A 14,054-nucleotide genomic window follows, 5' to 3' on the forward strand; every position below is an offset into this window, starting at 1 on the left:
ACCGAAACTTCTCGGGATGGCGCCGCCGGAACTCCCGCACCATGGCCGCATCCAGAATGTTAGCTCGGGACACCCAGGATCGCTCTTCGGGACCGTAGCCCTCCCAGTCCACCAAGAACTGATAACCCCGCCCCCGACGGCGGGCGTCCATAATGCGACGGACGGTGTAGATCCGCTGGCCATCGAGAAAACGGGCAGGAGGAGGTGAGGCAGCTGGAGGGCACAAAGGACTGGTGGCAACAGGCTTAAGTTGGGAGACATGGAAGACGTTATGGATGCGCATGGTACGAGGGAGTTTGAGGCGGACAGACACAGGGTTAACGATGGAGTCGATCTCGAAGGGCCCCAGGAAGGTGGGGGCCAGTTTCCTAGACTCGGCACGGACTGGAACATTTTTCGTGGAGAGCCATACCTTTTGGCCTGGTTGGTAGTCCGGCGCAGGGGTCCGATGGCGATCAGCGACGCGTTTGTTTTGCTCCTTCGTCCGAAGCAGAGCTGCGCGGGTGGACCTCCATAGCCGGCGACAGCGGCGAAGGTGATGCTGGACGGAGGGAATGGTGAGATCCTCCTCGATGGCAGGGAGGAGTGGCGGTTGGAAACCCAAGGAGGCCTCGAAGGGGGACACCCCTGTGGCGGAGGAGGAGAGAGAGTTATGTGCATACTCAACCCACGCCAAGTGGGAACTCCAGGTGGCCTGATTGGTGGACGCCACGCATCGTAATGCTGCCTCCAACTCCTGGTTGGCCCGTTCCGTCTGCCCATTTGTCTGGGGATGATAACCAGAGGAGAGGCTCACCTTGGCTCCGAGAGATGTACAGAACTCCTTCCAGACCTGAGATGTGAACTGGGGCCCCCGATCCGACACGATGTCTTCAGGAATCCCATGGAGCCGAAAAACGTGGGTGGTGAGAAGCCGGGCCGTCTCCAAGGCGGAGGGGAGCTTGGGTAGCGCAACGAAGTGGGTGGCCTTGGAAAACCGGTCGATAATGGTCAGGACCACGGTGTTTCCTTCAGAGGGAGGAAGTCCTGTGACGAAGTCCAGAGCTATGTGAGACCATGGTCGCTTAGGGGTGGGTAAGGGCCGGAGGAGACCTGATGGAGGTGACAGAGAAGGTTTATTTTGTGCACAAATGCTGCATGCTGCCACGTACTCACGGGTATCCTTAATCAATGTAGGCCACCAGAAATAACGCTGGAGGAAGGCCACAGTGCGATTGGCCCCGGGATGGCACGTGAATTTGGCTGCGTGTCCCCATTGCAGTACGCGGCTTCGCACTCGAGAGGGAACATAAAGGCGGTTGGGGGGTCCCGTCCCAGGATCTGGTTCAGTCCGTAGAGCTGCCTGAATGGCGGATTCGATCTCCCAGGTGATGGCTCCAATGACGCAAGAGGGAGGCAAGACAAACTCTGGCTGCGAGGAGGAGTCCGTGGAGCTGAACTGTCGGGACAGAGCGTCGGGCTTGACATTCCGTGACCCCGGTCTATAAGAGATAGTAAAGTTAAATCGGGTAAAAAACAAGGCCCACCTGGCCTGCCGGGGTTTCAAACGTCTGGCGGTTCGCAGATAGGCCAGGTTCTTGTGATCAGTCCAGACCAAGAAGGGATGCGTCGCGCCCTCCAGCCAGTGCCGCCATTCCTCCAAGGCTAGTTTGATGGCCAGCAGCTCCCGGTCCCCTACGTCGTAATTCCGTTCTGCCGGGGAGAGGCGGCGAGAGAAGAAGGCGCAGGGTCGGAGGCTACCCATGGACTGTTGGGACAACACTGCCCCTACCCCCACGTCGGACGCGTCCACCTCCACGACGAATGAGTTGGATAGGTCAGGTTGGATGAGGATGGGTGCGGAGGCAAACCGACCCTTCAGGAGCGCGAAAGCCTCTGCAGCGGCGGGGGTCCATCTGAAAGGAATCTTGGGAGAGGTGAGAGAGGTCAGAGCATGGGTGATGGAGCTGTAATCTTTAATGAAGCGGCGGTAGAAATTGGCGAAGCCCAGAAAACGCTGCAGCTGTTTCCGATCCGCTGGCTCGGGCCAATCCAGGACCGCTTGTACCTTAACTGGGTCCGCCTTGATCTGCCCTTTACCAATAATGTATCCCAAGAACGCCGTGGACTCCACATGAAACTCGCACTTCTCCCCCTTCACGAACAGACGATTCTCCAGTAACCGCTGCAACACCTGCCGCACATGTCCCTGATGCTCCTGTAATGAGGATGAGAAGATCAAAATATCATCGAGATAGACAAACACAAAATGATTGATGAAGTCCCGGAGTATGTCGTTTACGAGGGCCTGGAACACAGCTGGCGCGTTGGTTAGGCCGAAGGGCATGACAAGATACTCGAAGTGGCCGAGGTGAGTGTTGAAGGCAGTCTTCCACTCGTCTCCCTGCCGGATCCGGACGAGATGGTAAGCGTTCCGGAGATCCAGTTTGGTGAAGATGGCTGCCCCCTGCAGGAGCTCAAAGGCAGAGGTGAGAAGTGGCAAAGGATATTTGTTGCGCACAGTGATTTCGTTCAGACCGCGGTAGTCAATACAGGGCCGGAGGGTCTTGTCCTTCTTGGCCACGAAGAAAAACCCCGCGCCCATGGGAGAGGTGGAGGGTCGAATCAGACCGGACGCCCGAGCTTCGGTGATATATTTTTCCATGGCATCCCGTTCCTGCGGAGAGATGCTGTAGAGGCGGCTGGAGGGGTAGGGCGCCCCCGGGATGAGGTCGATGGCGCAGTCGTAAGGCCGGTGGGGAGGCAGGGAAACAGCCCGGTCCTTATTGAATACTTCAGCGAGGTCGTGATAGATCGAGGGGACGCCGGACAGGTCAGGTGGGGTCCCCTCCCCCAAATCGGTGGACCGAGGGAGAGAGGGAGTTGCGGATCTGAGGCAGCGCTGGTGGCACCGCTCACTCCAACCCGAGATGCTGCGATTCGCCCAGTTAATCTGTGGATTGTGCAGTTGCAACCAGGGAAAGCCGAGGACGATGGGCGTCTGTGCAGAGTCAAACAGGTAAAAGGAGAGCCGTTCAGAGTGATTACCCGACAGAGTCACAGAAAGCGGTTGGGTCTTGTGAGTGATTTCAGAAAGCTTGGCGCCGTCCAGAGCGGAGACCAGGAGAGGCGTGGGTAGCGCTGTGGATGGAACACCCCACTGCTGGGCGAGGGCACGGTCCATGAGATTTTTCTCAGCTCCGGAATCGAGGAGTGCCAAGACTGTGTGACTGCCTGATGGAAGATTTATCCTTGTCTGAAGCGTGAATCTGGGCAGGGAGGAGCATGCGTTAGCTTGACCCGCCAGTATCCCCACCATTACTGACGGGCGCGGTCTTTTGGGCAAACAGGGCATGACGCGATGTAGTGGCCCTTTTTGCCACAGTAGATGCACTCCCCCGCCTCCCATCTCCGTCGTCGCTCAGAGAGAGACAGCCGTGCGCGGCCGAGTTGCATGGGTTGCTCCTCCGCGCCGCAAGGGGGCGCCGTAGCCGAGCTGTCGTCCGCTAGGAGGCTCCTCCGGTCCGCGGAAACCGCCCGGCGAGGGGCATGCTGGGAGTTGTAGTTCCTCGGAGTCCGTCGTGCTCTCAGGCGGTCATCTACATGGATACACAATGAAATCACGGCCTCCAAGGACTGAGGCAAATCCCTAGTGGCAAGTTCATACTTGAGATCATCATTAATATTGTTCAGGAATACTCCCCTGAGCGCCTTTTCCTCCCAGCCGGCCTCCTCCGCGAGGATCCGGAAATCCACGGAGAAATCCGCCATGCTCTGTTGTCCCTGCCGCAGGCTGAGCAACTTCTGGGATGCGGATTCAGGGCTGGTGCCTTTATCAAACACCTCCTTAAATCGAGACAAGAACGCAGGGAAAGACAGATCGGGGTTTCCCCGTAACACAGCGTGCCCCCACTCTAATGCTCTACCGCGGAACAGATTGACCATAAAACCAATCTTTGCACAATCAGAAGCGTAGGCATTTCTCTGTTGCCGGAAAACGAGGGAACATTGGGTGAGGAAACCTCCACATTTCCCTAACTCACCGCGGAACACCTCCGGGATGGGCAGGGCTTTCTCCAACGCTACGGCGGGCTCGGTCGCGGAAGCCAAACCAGCCGGCGGATCTGTCGGCGGAGGGGATAAATCCTGGTGACGGGGCGTAGCGGATGACATGGTGGATTCCAACATACCTCGGAGATCGGCGAGCTGTTGGGTGGCTGCGCCCAGCTGACTGGAAACCAGACGGAGCATATGGTCGTGACGCTGGAGGGTCTCCTCTTGAATAGCCAGGGCCCGATGAACCGGATCAGCGTCCGCGGTGTCCGGTTTTGGCTGGATCATTCTGTCAGGACTCGAGGAGGAAGAGGACACACAAGCGGTGGCTGATGAAAGCAAGGTGCAAGTTTATTTACAGTGATTGATAGAGGTGCAAAGACAAGGGGGTCCAGGAAGGCGAGGGGGGAGGCGGCTGAAGCGGGTCGAGAGGCTGAAGGAATTCCCAGGTGGTGAGGGGCCAGCTGTGGTACGGCGTGGAGCGGCGGGTTGACGAAAAGCCGGGGTTTCCGAAAGGACGAGCAGGAACTGACACGGGGATTGAGAAGTAGTCAATGATCCAGCGAAGAGTGATGGTCTGCTGGCAGCTTAAAAAGACCCTGCCTGATGGCTTGATCCGTAGCAGGTGTGGTGATCTCCGCCCTAGGGAGGCGGAGACACCGGAACCTCCGCTGTGGCCCGCAGGACAAACACACATGTATACAGACACACACACACGCAGACCCTCCCCCTAGGTTATGACAATAACAGAACTGAATTAATCATGCAGCAAGGCCATGTGAGAATGAGAAATGAAATACTGCACCCTTTCTTGACTCGGCCAAAGTCAAAAGACATCTGTCTGTATGCGAAGGCCTTCTCGTTGAGATAGCGGCTGTAGCGTCTGATAAATGTGGACATGTCTAAGCCTGGGGACAAAACACACATAAAGTATACACATACACAGCTCCCAGTGCAGAATATTAGCAAAGTGTCGAAAGATTTCATATTCAAAAATGACACCAAAGCCAGCCGAGCTCATTCCAAATACTTCCAGTTATGCTAGAATGAGCTAACTGCCTACAGCGTCATGGTATCAATTACAAGTTAAGCTAAGCGACATTAGCATAGCTGCCTTGGTCATTGCGCACACAATTTACAGTTATATATTGTACTGTAATATTACTTTTCTTCCACCAAAATTACTGTATCTTGACCGAAGTGGTTAGGCTAGTGTAAATACTATAAACAGGGAGAAATAGTTAGCATGACTGCAACATTTAAAAAGAAGACTAACTAGCACCTCTAATATTATTTCACAGGTTATATGTATTTTAAAAGGAAGATTAAGGATCTGCTGAGTGGTTTATGATTCACAATTTACTACTAATATACTGGACATACATTGTTAAAACAAATGGCAGGTTCTAGGCCTGAGTAATATGGGCTTATATGAGAAATCCTTAAAAGCTTCTCACATCCAAAATGTTTAGTAAAAATGATTTAGAAAAGGTCAGATCTTGCCATGGCATATAAATAACACTTATTTCAGTATACACATCTACAAGGTTGTAAAAAATATACAAGGGCATTTTAAAACTAAGCCTAGCCTATATTTAAAAAAATATGGGGAAGTGAAGAAATGTTGTACAGTCAGTGGAGGAAAAATTAATAAAAATCTGCCTACTGAAAAGAGTTTATTTGGAAAAATATGGTAAGACACTTCATAACCCCAGCAGGAGGGGCAGAGTGCACGCTGAAGATGCCCTGGGAATGAAAGAGCAAATCGTGACCATGTGTTTAAGGGATGGATATCAACTGGAGATAACATGGAAAAACATGGAAAAAAATCAAAATCTACTTTAGTTATTGACTAAAGTAGTGAAATTTTTACACAGAAAATATGTCAAAATTACAAGTTTTAGATTTTAAATTGCCTTGGCTTTGCACACTATGTAGTCACCCTAGCAGGCAGAATGCTTCCTGAAGAACAGGATGTGAGCCCAGAATTTATTACCAGGAGACTGCAATAACTTTAATGGAAACAAAATTCACTGAAGGGAACAGGGACTAGTGGAACTGGAAGTGTGGGGTGGCCAGGTTGGTTTTTGTTCTGCTGCTGTCTTAACAGCTTAAAACACATCTTTTAAATGTCCTAAACTGAACTAATAGAGAGTGAGAAATGGAATCAGTGGTGGGATCAAGGATTATTCACGGTCATCAGTGAACAAGGACTGGTGTGGTCAGAGACGGCACAGAGGGAAGGGAGGACCACGCACCATGGGAGCCAGTTCTGTCCAGGAAGTTGCTGAGGTTGAACAAGGTGTTTCTAGATGCCAGGAACTGGAGGAATCTCTGCAGGAAAAGACACACACAGAAGATTAGGTATTTATTCTAACAGGCTCCAGTAATGAATCGATGGCATATTCTCTGTTTATTTTATAACTGATGATCATTTTCAAACAGATGCCTGCATCTCATCTGTAACATCTCAGCATGTTACAGTAAACCTCTGAACCCATAGTGGAGAATAGACATAAAAAGTGTGAATCTATACTTTCCTTCTTTTAACTGGCTAAATAGAAAATCAGCAGTGAAGGAGCAGTGCTGCAGCCTCTGTGAGTGGGAGGGTGTGAATATCAAGGAGATGCAAGGAGAGCACTGGGAAACAAAGTTTAATGTAATAAAGATAAATCAGCTCAGTTTACTCCAGTAGCACATAAAAACACACATGGAAGCTGGCCTTCAGGGACTTGTGACAGAAAGGCTTTTCCTTTTTCTTCCTTGTTTTTTTTTTTTTTTTTTGCCTGAACCTATAGTTTAAAGAAGATGGTTCTATTCATCTCATACAGTATCTGTTCTGGAATCTCCCCCTTTTTTATGTGCTACCATGGACGGAGGCATCAATGTCAAATGATAAGGAATCGATTAACTCAGATACACCATGAAAGGAGGAGCTGGGGTAGAAGCAGGTTGCAAAGTGGCTGAAATTGGATGTGCTGAAGGGTATCACCTGAGCCATCAGCTGATGTCGGTTGGCACTGAGATCAGCTCACCTGCTGGGATTGTGGCTGAGTGTGACCTCTTGAACTAATACTATCTATCAAGTTCACCTTTGTTTCCAGGGTGAAAGTCCTGGTTTTACCTGGTTATTCATTTTGTTAGAAGCCCTGAAGACAAACTTTACTATCAAATTATACAGAATCCTCCTGTCCACAATTTGCTTGAGCATTCAAGCAAAATATGAAAAGAAAAAAGAAAAAATCCCCTGCATCCCATTCGGTACAAATAAACTGTAAACTGATTAGTTATGAAAAAAAGTATGTGTCCAGGGCCACGGCATCCCAATGTGACCCATGGTAATGCAGTTACACTTGTTCTTTCCCCTGAGACCTGCTGTGGGGACTGCAAGGGTCAATGCTGTTATCTTCCTGTCATTAAATCTCATCTGCTTTCTGTCAGCTCATGCTGGGAAACATAATCCCCAACTTCACAATAATGAATAGGACTAGTTAGGGCAGAGAAAGTGATTCCTGATTCCCCAATTACATACAGTTTATTTTCTCTCCTAAAGAATATTTCTGTATTCGTATTTCTCCCTCTCTGTTGTGTCATCTGCTATTCATTTCTTCCTCTCCCCATTCAGAGCCTTAGGCGTTCTTCATATGTCAGGATAACATTTGGGTCAGAGGGTCAGGGCTGGGGCAGTCCCTCAGCTAAACCTGACTGCCACTGAGCAAAAAATGTCCCACTATGGAGCATATTTTGCTTATATTTTGCTGTTTTATTTTTGGTGGGGACTAGGGACATAGATGGCCATAGGTGAAGGAATGCTAGCACTGTCACCTACATTAAACCCTTAAAATCCAGTTTTCTCTTTCAATTCCACTTAAAGAGATTTGGAATTGATTTCTTGAACTCTTTATTAAAGATACGTGACTTTTTTTCTGTTTGTCGGTGCATCATTTTCTACATATTTATCTATACATTTAGATTCACAGCTAAAGTTTGAAACTGCTGATGCGCAAATAAGTTCAAATATGAATTCACTAGGCTGGCATAAATGTGAAAACTACTAATTTGTCTGTTCTGTTAGATTTTCACAGGGAATGGAGTAACTGTTGCAGATTTTACTCCTGTTGCTTCTTTATATTGTTGAATGAACAGAGCTGAAAACTACACCTCGTGCAAACAGAAGGGTAATCCTGAACAGCTACAGGCCTCTGTTGTCTCTGCTGGCAGCTAAAACCACATTAGTGGCCACAAAAAGAAAAAAAAAAAACGCCTCAAACTGTGTATTATGATCTCACCTCATTGCCATGCACCATGAGGTGGTGCGTGGTGATCAGGGCTTTGAAAACCACCACCCAGCTGGCATTGCCAGCCCTCTCCATCAGTGTGTCCGCCATCTGGGGGACGTTCACATTAGATTCCTGGGTGGCCTGGATCAGGTCTGAGAAGCACAAGGGAGAGGAGGAACAAGAGATCAGCTAATGGATACTAGCACAGGTACAGGCAGCATTTTTATTCAAGGAGGTAATGGCAACTCAAACCGCTGCACTGATGGTGAAAGAAGAGAGACAGGTGAGACATGAATAACAGGAGTGTACTCGAATAAATGCAATGACACTGCATCTGGCCACTGCTACATTTCACAGTCACACTCTCAGTTTTCACTTAAACTGACTGAATTGTTTCACTTGCAAAGCATTTGCTCAAATAGAAAAACACCTTCAAATAGAAAGAGATTCTTTACAACCTATTTTCAAACATTCTCAGACTCATATCAAGATTTTTATAATGTAAACTACCAGTAAGTAAACTGCAACAAAACATCATTGAATACCATCTTTTAGGGGCTATTACTAAATCTTGATTCTATGAACTCTTATTTTCACAATCGAGAGTCCATTTAGTATGCAGCAGACTTATTTGTGCAAGCAAGAGGAGCTGATCTGCGTGAACAGAGCTGCCTTGGGAAGGTGCTGATTTCCATCATATTGAAATGCACTTAGATGAGCTCTTCACATTATGCCACTAGTGCCTGGTGTGAGTCACACTGGCTGCTGCTTTGTTTCGTTTCTGCAACCAGTTATTAACACCAGCAGGCAGAGCGGGAGAGAAAGGGAGTGGAATATTCCACAGCAGAAAGGCACAGAGAAAACAAAAATGAGGCAAAGACTTCAATTCCAATCACACAATGGGCACTATGGATGGCAGTCAGTGCACCACCAGAAAGAAAAAGTTGTAAAGGTTGTTAACTAGTAAGAGATATTTTTAATTGTAGATTACAGAATTCAATAATCTATGCTAATAATTACTGTCAGTGTGTAAAATATCGCTAGATGTCAGTAGATCGCACAGTGCAGTCAACTGAATTCTGTTTGCTTGCCCCTCCCAGTTCTACTGCGTAATCCCAGCTACGTTGGCTGCTGCAGGACAAACGTGTTTTATTCAGCCAAGAGAGATCAAAAACATTCAATTTAGTGCTGTTAGCTGCTGTTAGTTAACATGTCCACCCTGTCAGAGAAAAAGCTGAATAATAGAAAGAGTTTTCAGAAAGTTTAAATATATTTTGAAAACATCATGTGGTCTACTTCAATAACCAATAACTTTGCTAGCTGATGGTCCACCATGTGCTTCTTAGATACTAAATTAATCCAAAAATGTCTACCCTGTTGCCAAACCCCACATGACAGGTTGGACTTTGTATTGTATAGTTGGGATTTTCTTTTATTTTTTACATATTTTGATGAGATGGTGATAATTTAAGAGTTCTTTGAACTTTTTTTTCTCAAATTAGGCTCATACTGCTAAAAAGGGTGAATCATTGGTGAGTTTTGTATTGTCTTTTTAAAGCAATGAGTCCAGGTGGAGCAGAGACAGCACAGCAATATTGGGAACACCATGATGCTGCTCCAGGCTGGAGCCTATCCCAGCTGACATAGGGCAAGAGGCAGGTTACACCTGTACAGGTTGTCAGCCTGTCGCAGGGCTAACACAGAGAGACAGACAACCATTCAAACCTATGAGCAATTTAGAGTGACTAATTAAACTAACCCCAGTAAGTGCATGTCTTTGGACTGTGGGAGGAAACGCACGCAGACACGGGGAGAACATGCAAACTCCACACAGAGAGGCCCGGGCCAAAGTGGAATCAAACCCGGACCTTCTAGATGTCATTCTAACTGTGAGGCAGCAGTGCTAACCATCACGCCACTGTGCTGCCCTCTGAAAGATTATGTTAGTCAAATGGCAACTGGACACAAGCAAACAGTCTCACAACTTAAGACAAAAATGCAGGCGAGTTTGCATACGATACAATGAAGAACTTAGGAAGTGACTCCCAGAGAAGCAATTTGTCATACACTTCCTTTTGCCACCTTAGACCCTATTATATATATCTTAATTGTGATGCAAAAAGCTTATGAATGTTCATATTTATATTTTGTAATGTAGACTTTTGTTGAGAAAGCTCTTAATAAATCTATTCATGTCAGCAGTTAACACATTTTTGTCCACCCTGTCATCGTTTTTTGAAAATAATCAAGTTATCATCACAAGTTATTAAAAGCTTTTCCCGTTTTCTTAATAAACTAATCACTGCCAAATAATATTGTTTGAAAAAGTGATCAGATTGCGTTTTTTTAGAGATTTTATTTAAAAAGGAAAACACAGCTATCACAGATCCTTTGAAGACACAAGCAATTTGCAATTATTTCACTATTTTCAAAAGCCTTATTTTACCAAATAAATATTATTATTGAGCAAGGGAGAAACTAGCTATCTGAAAACGTGCATTGTATAATCACATTGGTATGAAATTTTATTTATTTTCATTTGACTTTGTCCATGACAGGGTGGACATATTTTACAATGTGCTCATTCTTTATCTGCTTGCAGTAAATTCATAAAAAGTGTGGGAGCTTGACCAACATGCATTTACAACAGCCTAAGGTCAACTTGATACAATGGATATAAAATTAGTTGGGAAACTGAAACTTTTTTCGGACGATTTACGAAGTCCAAATAGCACTTTTTTTTCCGCCTAACATTAGATGGCTTATTGTCAGCTGTCTGGGGAGGTAAGGTCACATGTCTAATCTGTTGACAATAAGTAACTGCAGCAATATTGGGACTAAATGAGCATGTTTATGCATGTTTTCATGTGTCAGAGCCCTGACTTCAGGAGATGAGGCTTGAGGTGAGGAAGAAGAGGATGACATGTAGCTGGTAGTATCTCTCTCCTTGATGCTTTTGCTTCTCTGGTGAAGGGGAGCCTTTCTCAGATGATAAAACATATCTTGAGTTTGAAAGTGTAGGCACAAATAAAAAATTGCCTCCACGGCATGCAAATACCTGCAAGTGCTCGTCTCCTCCACCTTTGCCATGCTACATATATGGTCGGTCTCTAGGCACATACATAAATGGGATTATGTCATCTCAGGCTCTGTATTTGAAACATGGCAACATGGCAACTTCCACAAACCAGCACCTGCTCCTATGTATTTTTAATGGATTAATTGTAACTCTGTGAGAATGCATCAATTTGTTGAAGACATACTGTAATTACACACCAATCTATGTATATTTTTTAGTACAATATTCTTTTATTCTATTAAATAAACTTGAAAAAATGACATTTCATGATGGTGAACAAAAAGCATTACTTTACTAATCGTACTCTATACAGTTATGTCAATGTGTTTTCAGGTTGTCATAATATAGGCAAGGTTTAAAATGTGCACTTAAATATGAAATGCAGTTTGATACAAAATACAGAAAGCAAGTTCATTTTTCACGTTCCCGTTTGTGTTTTTCACCTCACTATTTTGGTTTTACAGCTTAACACTGTATTCTTGTCTTTTTCATCATATATGCAACTGTTTTAAACCAAAAACACCAGAAAAAAAAATTCACTAAGCCAGTGGTCAGATCCAGATGATGCTAGCTATAGCTCCTATAATTTCTAGTTGAATATTAAATGTTTGTTGCTAAAAATCCACTAAAAGCTGAGAATATCTCAGTGTACACAAAAAATAAGGCCAGTCTTTAGCTGTGATTCCTTCCTACTGTTTATCAGCATCTTAGAGATAACAGTCAAGCCTGTGCAGGAAATCTATTCACCGGCAGATAGGAGGTCATATCTCCAGCAACAGTGTGAGGAACGAGATAAGTAGGTGTGTACTCAGAGTGATAGACAGAAAGGCAGAGAAAAGACGACTGCTGTCATTTTAAAAGCCTTGATTCTGGAGAGCAGGCCAGACGCAAAATACTTCTGTCCAGTCCTCTGATTTATTAATAGTGTCATATCCGTGTCTGCACATTTAATGGCAGCACGCTGAGGGGAAAGCTGAGAGGTGTCAATTCAATTTTCCTCCCTGGCGTATTATTGACTAAATGCCACTACATCTCACGCCTGGTACATCTTACACAGGGAGTAACTGCAACATGATTATAACATGTTGGTGATCCACATGGTTTAGAACTTAAGAGTTTTACTTTTAAAATAAGACAGAACGTTTGAAAAAGCTAATATAGAAGATTGTTTGGATAACGTTTGTAATGCTAGTATAATACATGTTTTATTTACAAAATGGTATGGATGGATGGATGGATAGATGGATGGAGATGAGATTATGTCTTATATTGTTTTTCAGCAGAGGACACTGAGTTGGACACTAATACCTGGAGTCTTATAAATGCTCAAAGGAGCACCTGAGTGTTATTGTTAAAAAAATGGCAGCATCTAGGGAAGAAAAATTAAGACCAAAATTAACACTAAAGGCCCCAAAACTGCATTTCCTTAAATGGCCACTTGAGTCTGACTCCAAAAGCCAGTCAATCGATAGACTCCTATGTTAAAAAGCCCAGCTTTACAGAAGCAGAGATAACTAGTGATGCACAGATTCGATATTTGGATCCCATTATCAGCCTGATCCTGACTTAAAAGGCCGGATTGGCTATTGCTGATAACACTCCAATCTAGGCCGATCCATTCAGTTCAGTTGTGTGTTGTTTACATCTGCAGCAGCATTCCAGTTGCTAACAGGAGAGTTAATATAGCAGGGAGAAAGTTAACAGCAAAGAGTCAGCAGCTTGGAGGTATTTAGCTACACCATCAGGTTTTATTTGTGTGTTTGTGGTAGGTTTAAATTTAACCACAAATTGTGGTCAACTGAGTTGCCACTCTGTTGCAGAGTATCACAGTCTCTGTCAGATGGGCTGGTCTGAGTATTTCAGAAACTGCAGATCTACTGGGATTTTCCCAAACAATCATCTCGGGGGTTTACAGGGAATGGCTTGAAAAAGAAATCAATATCCAGTGAGCAGCAATTCAGTTGATGTCAGAGATCAGAGGAGAATGGCCAGAGTCAGACTCCTTCAGCGTGACAGGAAAGCAACAAACACTTACAATCAAGGCACACAGAAGAGCATCTCTGGAAACATAAAATGTTAAAGCATGAAGCAGATGGACTACAGCAGCAGAAGACCACACCAAGTGCCTTTCCCATCAGCTAAGAACAGGTAACTGAGGTTACAGTCTACACAGGCTCACCAAGATTGGACAATAAAAGGCTGGAAAAATGTTGCCTGGTCTGATGAGTCTCAATTTCTGCTGCAACATGTTGGTATGGTCAGAGTTCGGCATAAACAGCATGAAAGCATGGATCCATCCTGCTTTGTTCAGGCTACTGGTGGTGGTGTAATGGTGTGGTGGATACTTTCCTCTCACACTTGAGGCCCTTTAGTACCAGCTGGGCATTGTTTAAATGCCACAGCCTACTTGAGTATTTTTGCTGACCATGTCCATCCCTTTATAACCACAGTGCACCCATTTTTTGATGGCTGCTTCCAGCAGGATAATGCACCATGTCACAAACCTCAAATCATCTCAAACTGGTTTCGTGAACATGGCAATGAGTTCACTGTACTCAAAATGACTTCACAATCACCAGATCTCAATCCAGAGCTAGAGCACCTTTGATGGAACAGAGATTCGCATCATGGATGTGCAGCCAATAAATCCGCAGCAACTGTGT

The 14,054-nt window shown here is 45.7% G+C and overlaps 1 protein-coding gene across 1 annotated transcript in view; it reads right to left on the reverse strand.

The window, feature by feature from the left end:
* Positions 1-14,054, reverse strand: part of snap91a (synaptosome associated protein 91a) — a 59,833-nt gene that overhangs the window by 27,027 nt on the left and 18,752 nt on the right. The window contains exons 2-4 of the mRNA XM_030749430.1: positions 8,322-8,464; positions 6,291-6,366; positions 4,838-4,940 (exon numbers count right to left, since the gene is read on the reverse strand). Coding sequence (XP_030605290.1) covers positions 4,838-4,940; positions 6,291-6,366; positions 8,322-8,464 — 322 coding nt within the window. The remainder of the gene's footprint in view (positions 1-4,837; positions 4,941-6,290; positions 6,367-8,321; positions 8,465-14,054) is intronic.

The sequence above is a fragment of the Archocentrus centrarchus genome, chromosome 16 (genome assembly GCF_007364275.1).
Source record: "Archocentrus centrarchus isolate MPI-CPG fArcCen1 chromosome 16, fArcCen1, whole genome shotgun sequence".
Classification (NCBI taxonomy): Eukaryota; Metazoa; Chordata; class Actinopteri; order Cichliformes; family Cichlidae; genus Archocentrus; species Archocentrus centrarchus.